We start from the raw sequence: 13250 nt of genomic DNA, 5'->3' as shown, positions 1-13250 counted from the left end.
TTCACTCGTACTCAATTTACTCATTCTAGTTATGTTTTTGTGAAGAAAAAATTTTGAATTTTTTTTTTGTTAAAATGTTCACAAAAAGATTTTACGAGAACATAATGTTAAATTAATTAAAAAAAAAGTTAACATAAACAAAAAATGCACACTTAATCAAATTATCACATAAAATTGTAAAAACCTCAAATTTAAGATTGATTCTACCATAAGCACTCTTACATTTGAGACAATATTCCTTCAGAGACACAGATTCCCTTAAGTCCTTGTATGAGTACTCAAAGATGATGATGAGAGTCCCTAAATAGGGACTCCCATTAGCGATGCTCTCAGTATTACAATCTAATGATATTCATTTTTACTTGTAAATAAGATACCTTAGGTTCAAATATCGTAGATGGCAAATTCGATACCAAATTAAGTTGCCCATTATATGACTTAACCGAACTTCCCCACTTCCCCCTCACCTTACTGTAAATAAAACATTGTACAAAAACAAAACAAAACGTATAAGATCTACAAAAATTAAGAAAACCCGAGGTCCATTGAAGTTTAAGATTAAAAACAATCACCAGCTAAGTTGGGCATAATTATATAACTTGACAGGTCGGCATAACATCGATGTAGTCCCAATACAAATCATCTCCATTGTTTAATTTTAGTGCATAATTATAGTAGTAATACACAAACTGCTAGTAATGAAGTAGTAAAGGGGTTTGAGGCCGCATTGAGTCACTTCTTTCTAAATGCTTTGAATATATTGTCCTTGTAGTATTTGAGTTCTCTGATGCTTTCTCTGATATCGTCCAAGGCTCTGTGTTTATTTTCTTTGGAAGGGGCTTTCTGATTATCTGCTAAACAACCACCATACATATTAAGTAACTAGTCGATACATGTCCCAAGTAAATTCACTTGTGTTCAATATACCCGTTTTCTCAGTTCGGATGAACTAAAGGTGTTGGTAGAGAAAAATTAGAGTGTACCAGGTTATGTAAGAATGATTACCTCTAGGATACCAGCGAATGCATAGAGCTTTAATACTGCTAACATCCACTAATACATGGGAGAAAAGGCTAGCCAAATCCGGCATGTACTTCTGCCAGAAAGAAACCAGTTAAACAACTCCAACCATGCTGATTAATGTATCTAAATAAGGAATGGTAACAAAATACGGAGGACAAGCGCAGAATCTTCAAAATAAGCAAAACCTTTCATTCTTTTAAGGCAAGGAAAAATAAATGGGCAGCCAAGGGAATAGCAAGAGAGCTTTATCTTCCAGAACAGACACAAAGATGACATTTTCTTTTGGTAAGAAATTGAACAATTAAATTGAATTCAAACATATGCCCTTGTCCAATATTCCAATTCCTCCAAAAGCCCCATAAACTTTATTGTTCCAAAGAAAACACCATGAAACCACAATCTACATGGTCAGGACTATTCTAAATAAATTTTACAAACTACTACTATTTTTTTCCTCACTTCGTCCACAACCTCGTTTGCAATCAAACTTACATCTATAGTATGGTCCCTGTTTTACGAACGCCCCTTGTCTTTTACTCTCCAAAATCCTCCTCATCCCTTTTAATTTCCTCATAAGCTTGTCACCTTCCCATCCCAGACTTGAATCTTCTCATCATTCCACCATTCCTCAAATCACTTTCTCGAGTGGTGTTTCAGATCAAACACAACAGGACAACGATCTGAAGAAATCCTAGTAACTAGTAAGCGCTAATGGCCTCAATGAGGAAATTCCTCTTCCCATTCTACTGAATTTAAATATCTGTCCAATCTCCCCTGAATCACAGTTTCCATCATTTTTTACAATGTAAAGAAGATGTTGTGCAACTCCAGATCATACAAATTTGTTTCCCTTGTAAAATCATTAAAATTCCTCATGCTTCTTGTCACCCTTCTTCCATTAGATTTCTTGTGGAAAATGTCAGACTGCACAATTTATAACTTGATCCTATTGCTTACTCTGGCTCTGCTCTATTATAGCTAGACAACAGTATAACACTGTGCAGCATAACTGAAACCTAATATAGCAAAACCTTGTAGCAGAACTGTAACCTAGAGGGAATGTAAGCATTCATCAGGAACCTGAGGTGTGGACTCCCTTGAAGAGTTTACTCATCATTTTACGTTACACTTTCCCAAGTCCAATATAGATGTTAGTTTACTCATCATTTTACGTTACACTTTCCCAAGTCTAATATATATAGATGTTTCTAGTTAGAATGGTGTAATCCTTAACTGTAATTTCAAAACTGGAACCACCAATTCTTTTTGGAGATACAACAACAACAACTAAGCCTTTTCCCACTAGGTGGGGCACAAATTTCAATTTTTGGAGATTAAAAAATAAAAAATAAAAAATAAAAAAACTGCTATAATTAGGATTCTGATTACGTAGATATCTGGTTTCCTGGTTTGTTTAAGGGTGCAACTTAGTTTCCTAGTAAGTGATTTGGTTCTTATTTAGTTTCCTACTCTGAAGAAGCTTGTGATTACAATCATACCTAATTTGTAATTCTATCCTTATTTTCCCAGAATCCCTACTACTCCAAGCATCCACTTCCGACATAACAGGAAAACAACCAAATAAGTGAAAAAAATGTCCATTAATGCAGACACAAAACAGATGTGCTGCACAGTGGGGTCCTTCCTTGCATGCTGATCGGCTTATGAAATAATACCAATGTACTACTAATAAAAAAATACATCAAAATTAGTCAACCTCCTATTAGACCTTTATGCAATTCAAGTTAATTATGAATAAAATCCAGGAAAAGTGATTCACATTACCTTCAAAAACAGAAAATCCACATAAACTGAATTTCCTGCTAAGACAGGTTGATATGTTCCAATGTTTCTCTTTACAAATTCTATGACCTGCAGTATTCAAGTACATATTTAATTGCCCAGAAATATAAAGAAAGAGGTATGTGACGTTAATATCATCAACAATTAAATTTCCTCGAACGGATACAACTAGAATGTACAAAAAGATCACAAATGAAGTGAAAAAAGGATGATTACTTAATAAGTAATGTGTATGTAACAATTACATTAACTAGTTGTTCATCAAAACAAGGTCGGAGAATTTTCTTATCCAAAACAACTAAGGGAGAGTACAATGGATATCAAAATTGTCTTCTCTATGTAAGGAAATGACCAAAAGTTCCAGGTTGTTTGTTATTTTGACATCGAGAAACTCAGAGGTAGAATTCTTTAAAAATAATTCCATTGAAATTGTTTAAATTTTTTATTCAATCCTATGATTAAACAAGTGTTATTAAAATCACATTGAATATTGATTAAAAGAATACCAGACATCCGACGACAGAACAATAATTAATTATACCAATCAAAACTGAAGGTTCATGAGTGCATCATAGTCTTAATTATACCCTGATGCAAATAATCATGCATTTCCGTTTGTTTCTTTTATTTCTGGTGTCTAGTTATAAGATTTAGTCACAGTTTAGGAGCCATTCAAATTCTGTAATAAAGTAATAATGAATGTGTAGAAATACCAAACGTTGCTTAGGCCCCAAGGATAAGAGAAATTCATTGATGCAGTTTTGGAGTTCAAAACCTTCTTTTTATGGAATAGAAGTGTCTAATAGATGATGTAGTTTAAAGAGCTTTTCCCAGGTTCCCCTTCAGAGAAGGAACTATAACTTCTTCCATAATTCCATCTACATCAAGTGGTACCACAGCCACCTTAGGTATGCAATTTCTATGGATTTCTAACTAGAGAAAACCTATACAGTCTACAACAGCACTTTCAACAAAAGCAGCAGATTCTAGAGAAAATTACTCAACTATGCGGAAGGATGGAGCAAGCAGAAATTTTCAGTCTTCCTGATCATGGTATTAAGTGGCAAAGAGGTCAGCAAACATGTCTAAACATGAAAACAAAAGCCCTCCAGCGATACAAAGATACCAACAAAAACAACAGCATTTAGAGGATTCATAAGGTGACAGTGTAGCTTTACCCCATCTCTGGTTATATGCAGAGGATGAGTGTTAAACAGGACCAAAACCACATAGCAGCCGTGCAGTAAACAAATGTGCATATGATAAAAAAAATATTGACAAGAAATCTCGTGTAAAAAAAAAAATAAATAAATAAAGTTCTTTCACACCTGCTGTTCAGCTTCTTTTTCACTAATCGAACTTTCGAGCACTTTTGTCGTCAACCCTAATATTATTAAAGTTTGTTAGTTGTGAAATCCTGCATCATATGCTAAAATGACAAGAGATTCTTGTGCACGAAATAACACATGGAGATAAAGAGGACAAAATCTTCGTTCATATGTCCCTACAAAGTACAAATGTCAGATGACAATTTTATTGCCCTGCTTACTTACCACTAGCTGCATGATGAGTTTGACACCATTCTCCCATTCTATCTAAACACTCCTTAGTTTGATGGATAACTAAATCTGGGCCCTGAAACATAAAAGGGGGAAAAGGGAGGAAAATAACAGGTTGGGTATCCATGTGACAATGCTAGTTAGTCAACTGAGATGCATGTTGAAATTGAGTGCAATTGATAAAAGAGCAAGTGAACTGTAAGACACCACAATAAGAATCAGGAAAAATATAACATTTCAGGGTATTCCGACAAACAAACATACTTAACTCAATCAGGTTTCGTTTCTTTAACTTCTCAAATTACAAGATTATAAATAAAAAAGTTTAGAAAAATGCTGTAGCTTTACAATTCCAAAGTCAACAATTTGTGTAAATAGCACATGACTATCATCTCAGAGAAATCAATGTCTGATCATTCTATTTAGTAGATCGGTGCACAGTTATTTCACCATATTTGTGACCTTTACACAGATGTTAAAGGCTAATAGAATAAGGATGACTAAATCGCACTTCCAAAAATGACACTGAGAAAGTTGAAACAGTCACGCATTCTCATGGATATGTGAACCATTGGTGCTACCTAACCTTTTTTCTTTGGTTTCTTTTTTGGAATGATGCTATCACATTACAGCTACAAGTTCAAAATCATAAAATGGTGATCCACATTTCACAAGTTGAGAAGATGGAATACAATTGATGAACACAACCCATTTCCATATTATAAGGAAGACATGGGAGAACAAAGAAGCCTTGGAAGGTTTCCATAATATTTAAACTGCTAGTGATTATCAGTCCTACATGTTCTTTAGGATTGAGAAAACTCAGTCTCTGACCTGCCCTCAATTGAACCTATCTGAGATGTTTTGGTCCGTTCTTCGCTTTCGAATCTTGTTTTTTCTTTTCGGGAGATATTTTCATGTAGCTATATAGCACCCACTATAAGATATCCTGAGTCTTGAAAACCCCACCAAAATCACAAAAGATCAATTCCAAGCCATTGACAGATATGCTAGAGTTAATATGAATAACAAAACAAAATCGAACTAACTTAACGGAGAGAACTGATTGACGGACCAACTCTTGAGCAGAGCACACGCCATTTCTAAAAAGGTAATTTCCTCACTAAGTACTATTTACTAAATATTTTTTCAGAATCAAGTACCATAAACTGGTGCAGCACAAATATTTCAATAAGGCGTACATGCAGCCTAAAGTAATTACGTATGAATACTCTAAAAAGGTCGTACCCAGTGCACAAGGCTCCCGCTTTACGAAGAAAATTCAGGTCCTTGTATACATGGAATTGGCTTTCTATAACTGGTGGAGTATAGGCTAGTTTCAGCCGCAAATGATTCTGTTTGAAGAGTTGACTTTCTTGGTTACCTTAATTGTTGATTGATCAGCTTAATTCCTAAAAACTAGATTAATCGTATTACTGAATTTTTGTCTTGGAGTTCTCCATAAACACCAACACCAATGTACTCTACTAACTTGTAAATTTGTAATGCAATCCAGTTTCTTAGTTCTTTCTTTTCAATACCAACCACTACTTTCACAGAATCTCAGAAGCTGTCCCAATATATGATGCCCCATAGACAGGGATTTACATGTCAAGACAAGATTTCATTATAGAATTCCAGGGGGAATAAAGTGAAAGAACGTACATATTCTAGATAAAGTAAATATAACATATATGGAACAGCCAAAATTATGCCAAAACATAAAAAAAAATTATAATACTTACTGAGTTCACCCCATGTAATCTTTTAAATTGCAATCAGGGATAAGATACAAATGTACTAGAAGATTACATGGTGCTGATGTATAAAGTAGCTGACTATCCAAACATTAACAAACTATGCTGAAAATACCTCCACTGACTTGGTTAATTTTCCATCAGTGATTATACAAGCAATCTCCAGTATTCGATCAACTTCAACATTTAAACCTGCATGGCCATGGAAGTGAAGGAGAAGATTTTCATGTCATCACATTTTAGAGAAATTAATCATAGAAATTATCAATTGAATGAAAACATAAGAATGTCAGTTTGAAAAAACTACGTTGTCTGGCATTCCTACATATTATATGCGTGTTTTTGTTTTATTTTCCAGAAAGAAAACAGAATGATTTTATTAATAATAAAAAAGACTGAGAAGGACAACTAAGGTGGACCAGTTGTCCATATATAAATAACCCTTAACCTACAGAACATCCTTAGCGGGAAAGATAGACAACCATCCACATAGAACAGAAGAACCAGACAATTACAAGCATGAAGCCTAGGAAGCAGCAACATCCAATTTGGAAGGAAGAAAGGAAGTCAAAGAATGCAGCTTAACTTGATGCCCAATACAAAGCAAAAAATCAGTCTTATCCCATAACCAATACACAAATTCCCCTACCAGAACCAAAAATATGGCTAGTGCGCCAAGACTAGCAAAGAAATCATCAATGTTATTTTTTGCAGGGGGTCTTCAATTATCAATATCATTTAGTCAGACATTCTTATATTATACCAAACAATATTACCCTCACCAGTCATTTCCAAGTCAATCCATACCAGGGGCCTCTTGTATTCTTCTGGAAGCATCTCTGTACTTTGTTGACTCTGCTTCTCGTTTACGAGCAACATTTTATCAGAGTTGATGACTTTCTTATCGCTGCCTGCTTCAAAAGATGCATTATTAGAATGCAGATATTCAATCTCCATATGGAGAAAGATTCTCAACCAATATTCATCTAAAGTGGTCCATATATTGTTACTAAATATATGCCCAAGTCTAGCCTAACATCATGAATCTGGTTTACATTTAGGTAAGAAATGTTAAGAAAATAAGTTAATTTCTGTAAGATAACATTAATTTTATTACAGCTTAATAATTACAAGAAGCATTGGACAAGATCCCCACCGTACAATATAATCACCAACAAAACCTCACAACAAGAAAACACTCTGAAAAACACACGCATTCAAAAAGTTACAACTTCTTTGAGGGAAAAATTAAGAAAAAGAACCTAAAAATCGTGTTTCCTGATTCGGTTGGCTGCGTTGAATATGCAAGTATGCAGCATCCGCATATAAATAACAAAAGTAAATAGTAATTAAAGAGCATTCCCAACGACTTAAATCCGGATATTGTCGAAATCACCTCAATTTACAGGTTCAATCAGTAGCCATAGAAATGGTCCCAAAATCTAAAGTAAACAACGGGTTTATAGCCTAAATCAGCAACAAACTTCACTAGTAAGCAAATAAGTGAAGCACGCTTAATTTATACACAATCAACTAATCAAGCGACCCCAAGACGGCTTTTTCTTCAATTTTTTCACATTTTTGGCAAAATAATCATATTACAAAAGCAATTCTCAAAAGATAGAGAAAAGGGTTTGCATTAAGCAAAAGGCAGCATTCCAAATAAGCCTAACCCTAAACCCTAACTGATGGAAGGAAAGTGAATGAACCTGAAGATTTTGGAGTGTCATTGGAAGCAGAAGTTGCGAATCGCATTGGATCGTCGTCTTCGGCGTCGAGCTCCAGCACAGAGAATGCATTTGCGAGGCACTCCATTGTTTCTCTGTGTTGAATATGGTTGCTTGGTTGTGGTTCTGGGCAAAATTTGAAGTGAAACAGAGGTTTAAAAAGAGAGCAATTTGACAACTGCGGTTGGTTGTATTTTACCAACGGAGGTCGCTTAATTTTCAATCGCAAGTGTCTCATGCTGTGTATGGTATGTTCGATCCTTCCGTGAATTATAACCACTTTATTACTAATTTATTATTAGTTTATTATGAAACGAAGATAAGGTTCGACCGTTCTATATTAATATAGATAATATTGTTTATTAAAAAAAAAAGGTTTATTTTCTTCTTTTTACTACTTCATTAATTAAAATTCTATTCATTTTTTATTTTTTATCAAGGTACTTGGGTATTAATAATATCATTAATTATTTGAATAATAAAATATTTTTAATTTTAAATATATTTCTTTAGTGTTAAAAATGTTAGAATTAGTATATTTATATTTATGGCTAATATTTTTATCATATATTTTTATTTTTAGTTTATACCTATTTTTAATTTGTACCAATTTTCTTTCCATTTTTAATTTGTACCCATATATTAGTTTCTTTTTGTGCCCATATTTTTTAAAGTGTTATTTGTGTTTGTACTTATGTGTATACCGTCACATGACATTGTATATTTAATCAACAACAACAACAAAGCATTTTCCCACTAAGTGGGGTCGGCTATATGAATCCTAGAACGTCATTGCGCTCGGTTTTGTGTCATGTCCTCCGTTAGATCCAAGTACTCTAAGTCTTTTCTTAGGGTTTCTTCCAAAGTTTTCCTAGGTCTTCCTCTACCCCTTCGGCCCTGAACCTCTGTCCCGTAGTCACATCTTCGAACCGGAGCGTCAGTAGGCCTTCTTTGCACATGTCCAAACCACCGTAACCGATTTTCTCTCATCTTTCCTTCAATTTCGGCTACTCCTACTTTACCTCAGATATCCTCATTCCTAATCTTATCCTTTTCTCGTGTGCCCACACATCCAACGAAGCATCCTCATCTCCGCTACACCTATTTTGTGTACGTGTTGATGCTTCACCGCCCAACATTCTATGCCATACAGCATCGCCGGCCTTATTGTCGTCCTATAAAATTTTCCCTTGAGCTTCAGTGGCCTACGACGGTCACACAACACGCCGGATGCACTATTCCACTTCATCCATCCAGCTTGTATTCTATGGTTGAGATATCCATCTAATTCTTCGTTCTTATGCAAGATAGATCCTAGGTAGCGAAAACGGTCGCTCTTTGGTATTTCTTGATCTCCAATCCTCACCCCTAACTCATTTTGGCATCCGTTTGCACTGAACTTGCACTCCATATATTCTGTCTTTGATCGGCTTAGGCGAAGACCTTTAGATTCCAACACTTATCTCCAAAGGTTAAGCTTCGCATTTACCCCTTCCTGAGTTTCATCTATCAACACTATATCGTTTGCGAAAAGCATACACCAAGGAATATCATCTTGAATATATCATGTTAACTCATCCATTACCAACGCATAAAGGTAAGGACTAAAGGATTGTTGATGCACGAAATCAGTGAGGACTTTGGTACAACATAAAGTATTAAGTTTGTGATCTTCACTAGATTGCTCCGGTCATTAGTGTGGATAAGTATGTAAATGGATAGAGACAGGAAAGCAAACACAAGATGTACGTGGTTCACCCAGATTGGCTACGTCCACGGAGTAGAGGAGTTCTCATTAATTGTGAAGGGTTTACACAAGTACATAGGTTTAAGCTCTCCTTTAGTGAGTACAAGTGAATGATTTAGGGCAAATGACATTAGGAAATATTGTGGGAGAATTATCTCGTAATCACGAAACTTCTAAGTACCGAAGTGTGGTATCGTCTTCACTTGCCTTATCTGTCTCATAGGTAGATGTGGCATCTTCTCTGGAAGTACTCTTCCTCCATCCAAGGGTGGTATCTTTAACTGGTGCAGATGCACAAGGTAATGTATCAATTTCACTTGAAGCTTACTTGTAGTTTTAGGTTTGGTCAAGCGCGATACAAACCATGTAGTAGGAGTCCCCCAAGTCGCCGAGTTAGGGGATCTGCTGAAAAAGGTGACAGACAAGGTAAGCAATCAGAGCTCCAAGTAATCAGTCTCAGATCAGAAGTTTGATTTCGAGTTCCGGCTGATTATTCTCATTCTCCTTATCTTGCAGGCAGCATGAAGGATAAAGAGAAGAAAAAGGAGAAGAGATGATATAAGATACTTTTGCTTTTGAAGAAGTAACTTTCCACAGGCTTATTCTTGAACTGGGCTTGAGGGTTTTCTGGTTTCATCCAGAGTGTAAGGCCGACTGAAGAATTTGAGGGTCAAAACAAGTCCATCAAATTTAGAGTACGTTCGACCCTGCTGATATGGGATACTTTTGCTGTTGACAATGTAGTGGATGTATCGGCACGTGTTCTGTTACGCTTGTCTCCACATGCTTCCTTGTTTCCTTCTCACTTGCCCTATCTGTTCCTCAGGCAAATGTGGTATCTTCTCTAGAAGCATAAGATGTTGAAGATGAGTACTCGAGAGCAATGTCAGGTAAGTAATCAGGTAAGGGGTTCCAGGTAGTCAATTCCTGACTGGAAGCTTGATTCCAAGTGTTGACTGATTGCTCTATTTCTCCTTGTCTGGCAGGTAAGAACAAGGTCAAAGGAAAAGACAGGGAAAAAGCATGATATGGGATACTCTTGCTTTTAACCCTGATGATATGAGATATTCTTGCTCTGGTATAGCTTGTTTGCAGAGGTATTATCGGGGGAAAAGAAAGCTGAGTATTTCGAGAGGCTTCGTTGGGAGTGCCCTCTCAGATATGAGGAAGAGTTGAGCATTTTTGCAGGTCTTCCTGTCCGTTGAGGATGGAGGTCGACATATATAGGAGTCTCCCTAACAACAAGTAGTAATGTTATTCCTTTACCCTACTTGGTCATAACACGGTAGTGGGAGCTGCCAGCTTCACGTGTTTTAATTCTGTCAGAGCACTTTGAAAAAGTGGTTTGTGGTATCTGGAAAGATGATGTTGCGTGTGAAGATTACAGACAAGCTTTATCCAAGGAGATCTGGCTCTCGAAGTTGAGAAAGTGGTGCCTCTTCGGTTTTTGAACAAGCAATCCTATCGGGGATCTAGCTCTAGAGATTCGAAGAACAGTGCCTCTTCGATTTTTTAGAAAGAAATCATGTTGGGAGTCTGGCTCTCGAGATTCGAAGAGCGGTGTCTCTTCGATTTTTGAGAAAGTAATCATGTTGGGAGTTTGACTCTCGAGATTCGGAGGGCGGTGCCTCTTCGATCTTGGAGCAAGCAATCTTGTTGGGAATGTTTTCTCGAATGTGAGTAAAGGTTGGGCATGTTTGCTAGTCTACCTTGCCACGGAGCACAGAGGTTGACACACAGGGACTTTCCAATTATCCAGCAGTGGTTCTGTTCCTTTACCCTTGTGGGTAATAATATGGTAGCTAGACCTTCAAAATTTATGTGTCTAAACTTTGTTAGTGTTGTTTCTTTGCTATTCTTTTACCCTCTTGGTCATAGCGATGTAATGGGAGCTGCAAGCTTCACATGTCTAAACTTTGTCAGAGATCTTTGGCAAAGTTATCTGTGGTACCCATGAGCTGATGTTGCGTGTGGAAAGTGGATGATTGAACAGTAAGATTCACGTGCTTTCTACTTCACCAGAAATCTTCGACAGAATGCCCGTAATTTCCGCAAAGCTGAGTGTGCATGTAACAGGTGCTGACAAGGCTAATAGAAAAATTACATATGGTATATTTATGTTTTATGCCTAAACTTTTTATCATATATTTATTTTTAGTTTGTACCCACTTTTAATTTGCAACATTTTTTTTTAATTTGTAGTATTTTCTTTTTGTTTTTATTTTGTACCCATGTATTAATTTCTTTTAACGCCTATATTTTAAAAAAATTCATTTGTACTCATAATTTTTTAATCATTTATATGTACCTTAATTTATTTATAATGTACCCATTCTTCTTTATTAATGTACCGCTTTGTTATATGTGAAATGTACCAATTTTTTTAACACTATGGATACATTCTTTTGCCATTTATTATTTCTTATTTTTACATATTTTTAATCCATTTATTCAATCAAAATGTTTGAATTTTTTTTATTGTAACCGTTTCTAATAGTATTATAATGAGGGATTTTAAATTTATAGGATTATAAATCTCATAAAGTATCAAACAATTAATGTCAAAACTATAAAAATATAAATATAAATTGTAATATAATGAGGTGTACAAAGTCAAGGAACTTTGATCAAACTTTAAATACCATTAAGGTTTTAGTCAAAGAATGTTAAGGATTAGGGACCACATCCAAAATATCCAAAAAAAAAAATGTTTGATACTAATACACATGGTTGTACTGTTAATATATGTATATATATATATATATATATATATATATATATATAAATGAAGGGTTTTTATCATAAATAATCCCTGAAATTGACCTCTCCCATCAAGATGGTCATTGAAATTGAAAATCTATCAATATAGTATGGTCATTCCGTTAGAATTCCGTTAAAAATTATGTTAAGTGCTGATGTGAATTAAAATATTTAAATAATAAAAAAAACCTTTTTATTTTTACACATACACACACAAAAGAAAAAAGGAAAAATAAGATGACTGTTCATCATCTTCCTTCCTTTCCCACTTAGCAACCACTACAGCCCCACACCACCATATTGACTGCAACTCTGGATCGAGCAACACCAGAAAGGTTTCATCTTGATTATTAGCATCTAATAGCACGAGGACCGCGAGAATAGGGGTACGACCGAATGGATTGGCTGGAGCGGATGGCGTTGATACGATCGCTGGACGAGAGATGTAGGTTGGGGAGGGCATGTGGTTGGACTTGGAGTGATCAGACAGGTGGGGATGGAGGTGGTGATGGTTTCATTGGATGGAGGGAGAGGTTGGGAGCTGAGGAGGAGGAAGAGGAAGACATTGATGGTGAGAGGGTGGTGGGTTTAGTGGTCAATGTTGGATGGGTGTGAGGGTATATGCATATGGTAATTGCATTATAACAGGGCTTGGTTGATGGTTGTGTCACTATAGGAGTCGAGGTTGGGGGGAGAGAAAAAATATGATGAACAATCATCTTCTTCTTTTTATTTTTAAGTTTTTAATTATAAAAATAAAATTTAAAAAAAAACTTATTTAAATATTTTCTAATTCACATGGCAATATTTAAATAGATTTGTGGGATCCAGTTATGTACCACATCAGTACATAATAGAATTTTTGACACAATTG

The 13250-nt window shown here is 35.6% G+C and overlaps 1 protein-coding gene across 2 annotated transcripts; it reads right to left on the bottom strand.

The window, feature by feature from the left end:
- Window positions 1–525: 525 nt before the first annotated feature.
- LOC126611840 (oligoribonuclease-like) lies at window positions 526–8115 on the bottom strand. Of its 2 annotated transcripts, none has more exons than XM_050280179.1 (8): window positions 7852–8115; window positions 6925–7053; window positions 6258–6334; window positions 4380–4461; window positions 4155–4210; window positions 2809–2895; window positions 1006–1096; window positions 526–854 (listed from the first exon to the last, which is right to left on the bottom strand). In XM_050280179.1, exons 1-8 carry the CDS (start codon window positions 8105–8107, stop codon window positions 733–735), a joined length of 900 nt encoding a protein of 299 aa, XP_050136136.1. In that variant the 5' UTR covers window positions 8108–8115; the 3' UTR covers window positions 526–732. The 2 variants fall into 2 exon arrangements, with proteins under 2 accessions (XP_050136136.1, XP_050136141.1); XM_050280184.1 differs by having other exon boundaries at window positions 526–851; window positions 7852–8112.
- Window positions 8116–13250: the final 5135 nt, after the last annotated feature.

This window comes from Malus sylvestris, chromosome 2 (genome assembly GCF_916048215.2).
Source record: "Malus sylvestris chromosome 2, drMalSylv7.2, whole genome shotgun sequence".
Taxonomy (NCBI): Eukaryota; Viridiplantae; Streptophyta; class Magnoliopsida; order Rosales; family Rosaceae; genus Malus; species Malus sylvestris.
The sequence above is the reverse complement of the archived record's forward strand: the minus strand, read 5'-3'. Positions and strand labels throughout refer to the sequence as shown.

Coding starts and splice junctions, on each gene's coding strand:
- LOC126611840 (XM_050280179.1), bottom strand. CDS start 8,107: ATGAGACACTTGCGATTGAAAATTAAGCGACCTCCGTTGGTAAAATAC. Junction 7,054..7,851: donor TGACACTCCAAAATCTTCAG/GTTCATTCACTT, acceptor CTTTTGAAGCAG/GCAGCGATAAGAAAGTCATC. Junction 6,335..6,924: donor GATTGACTTGGAAATGACTG/GTGAGGGTAATA, acceptor ATGGCCATGCAG/GTTTAAATGTTGAAGTTGAT.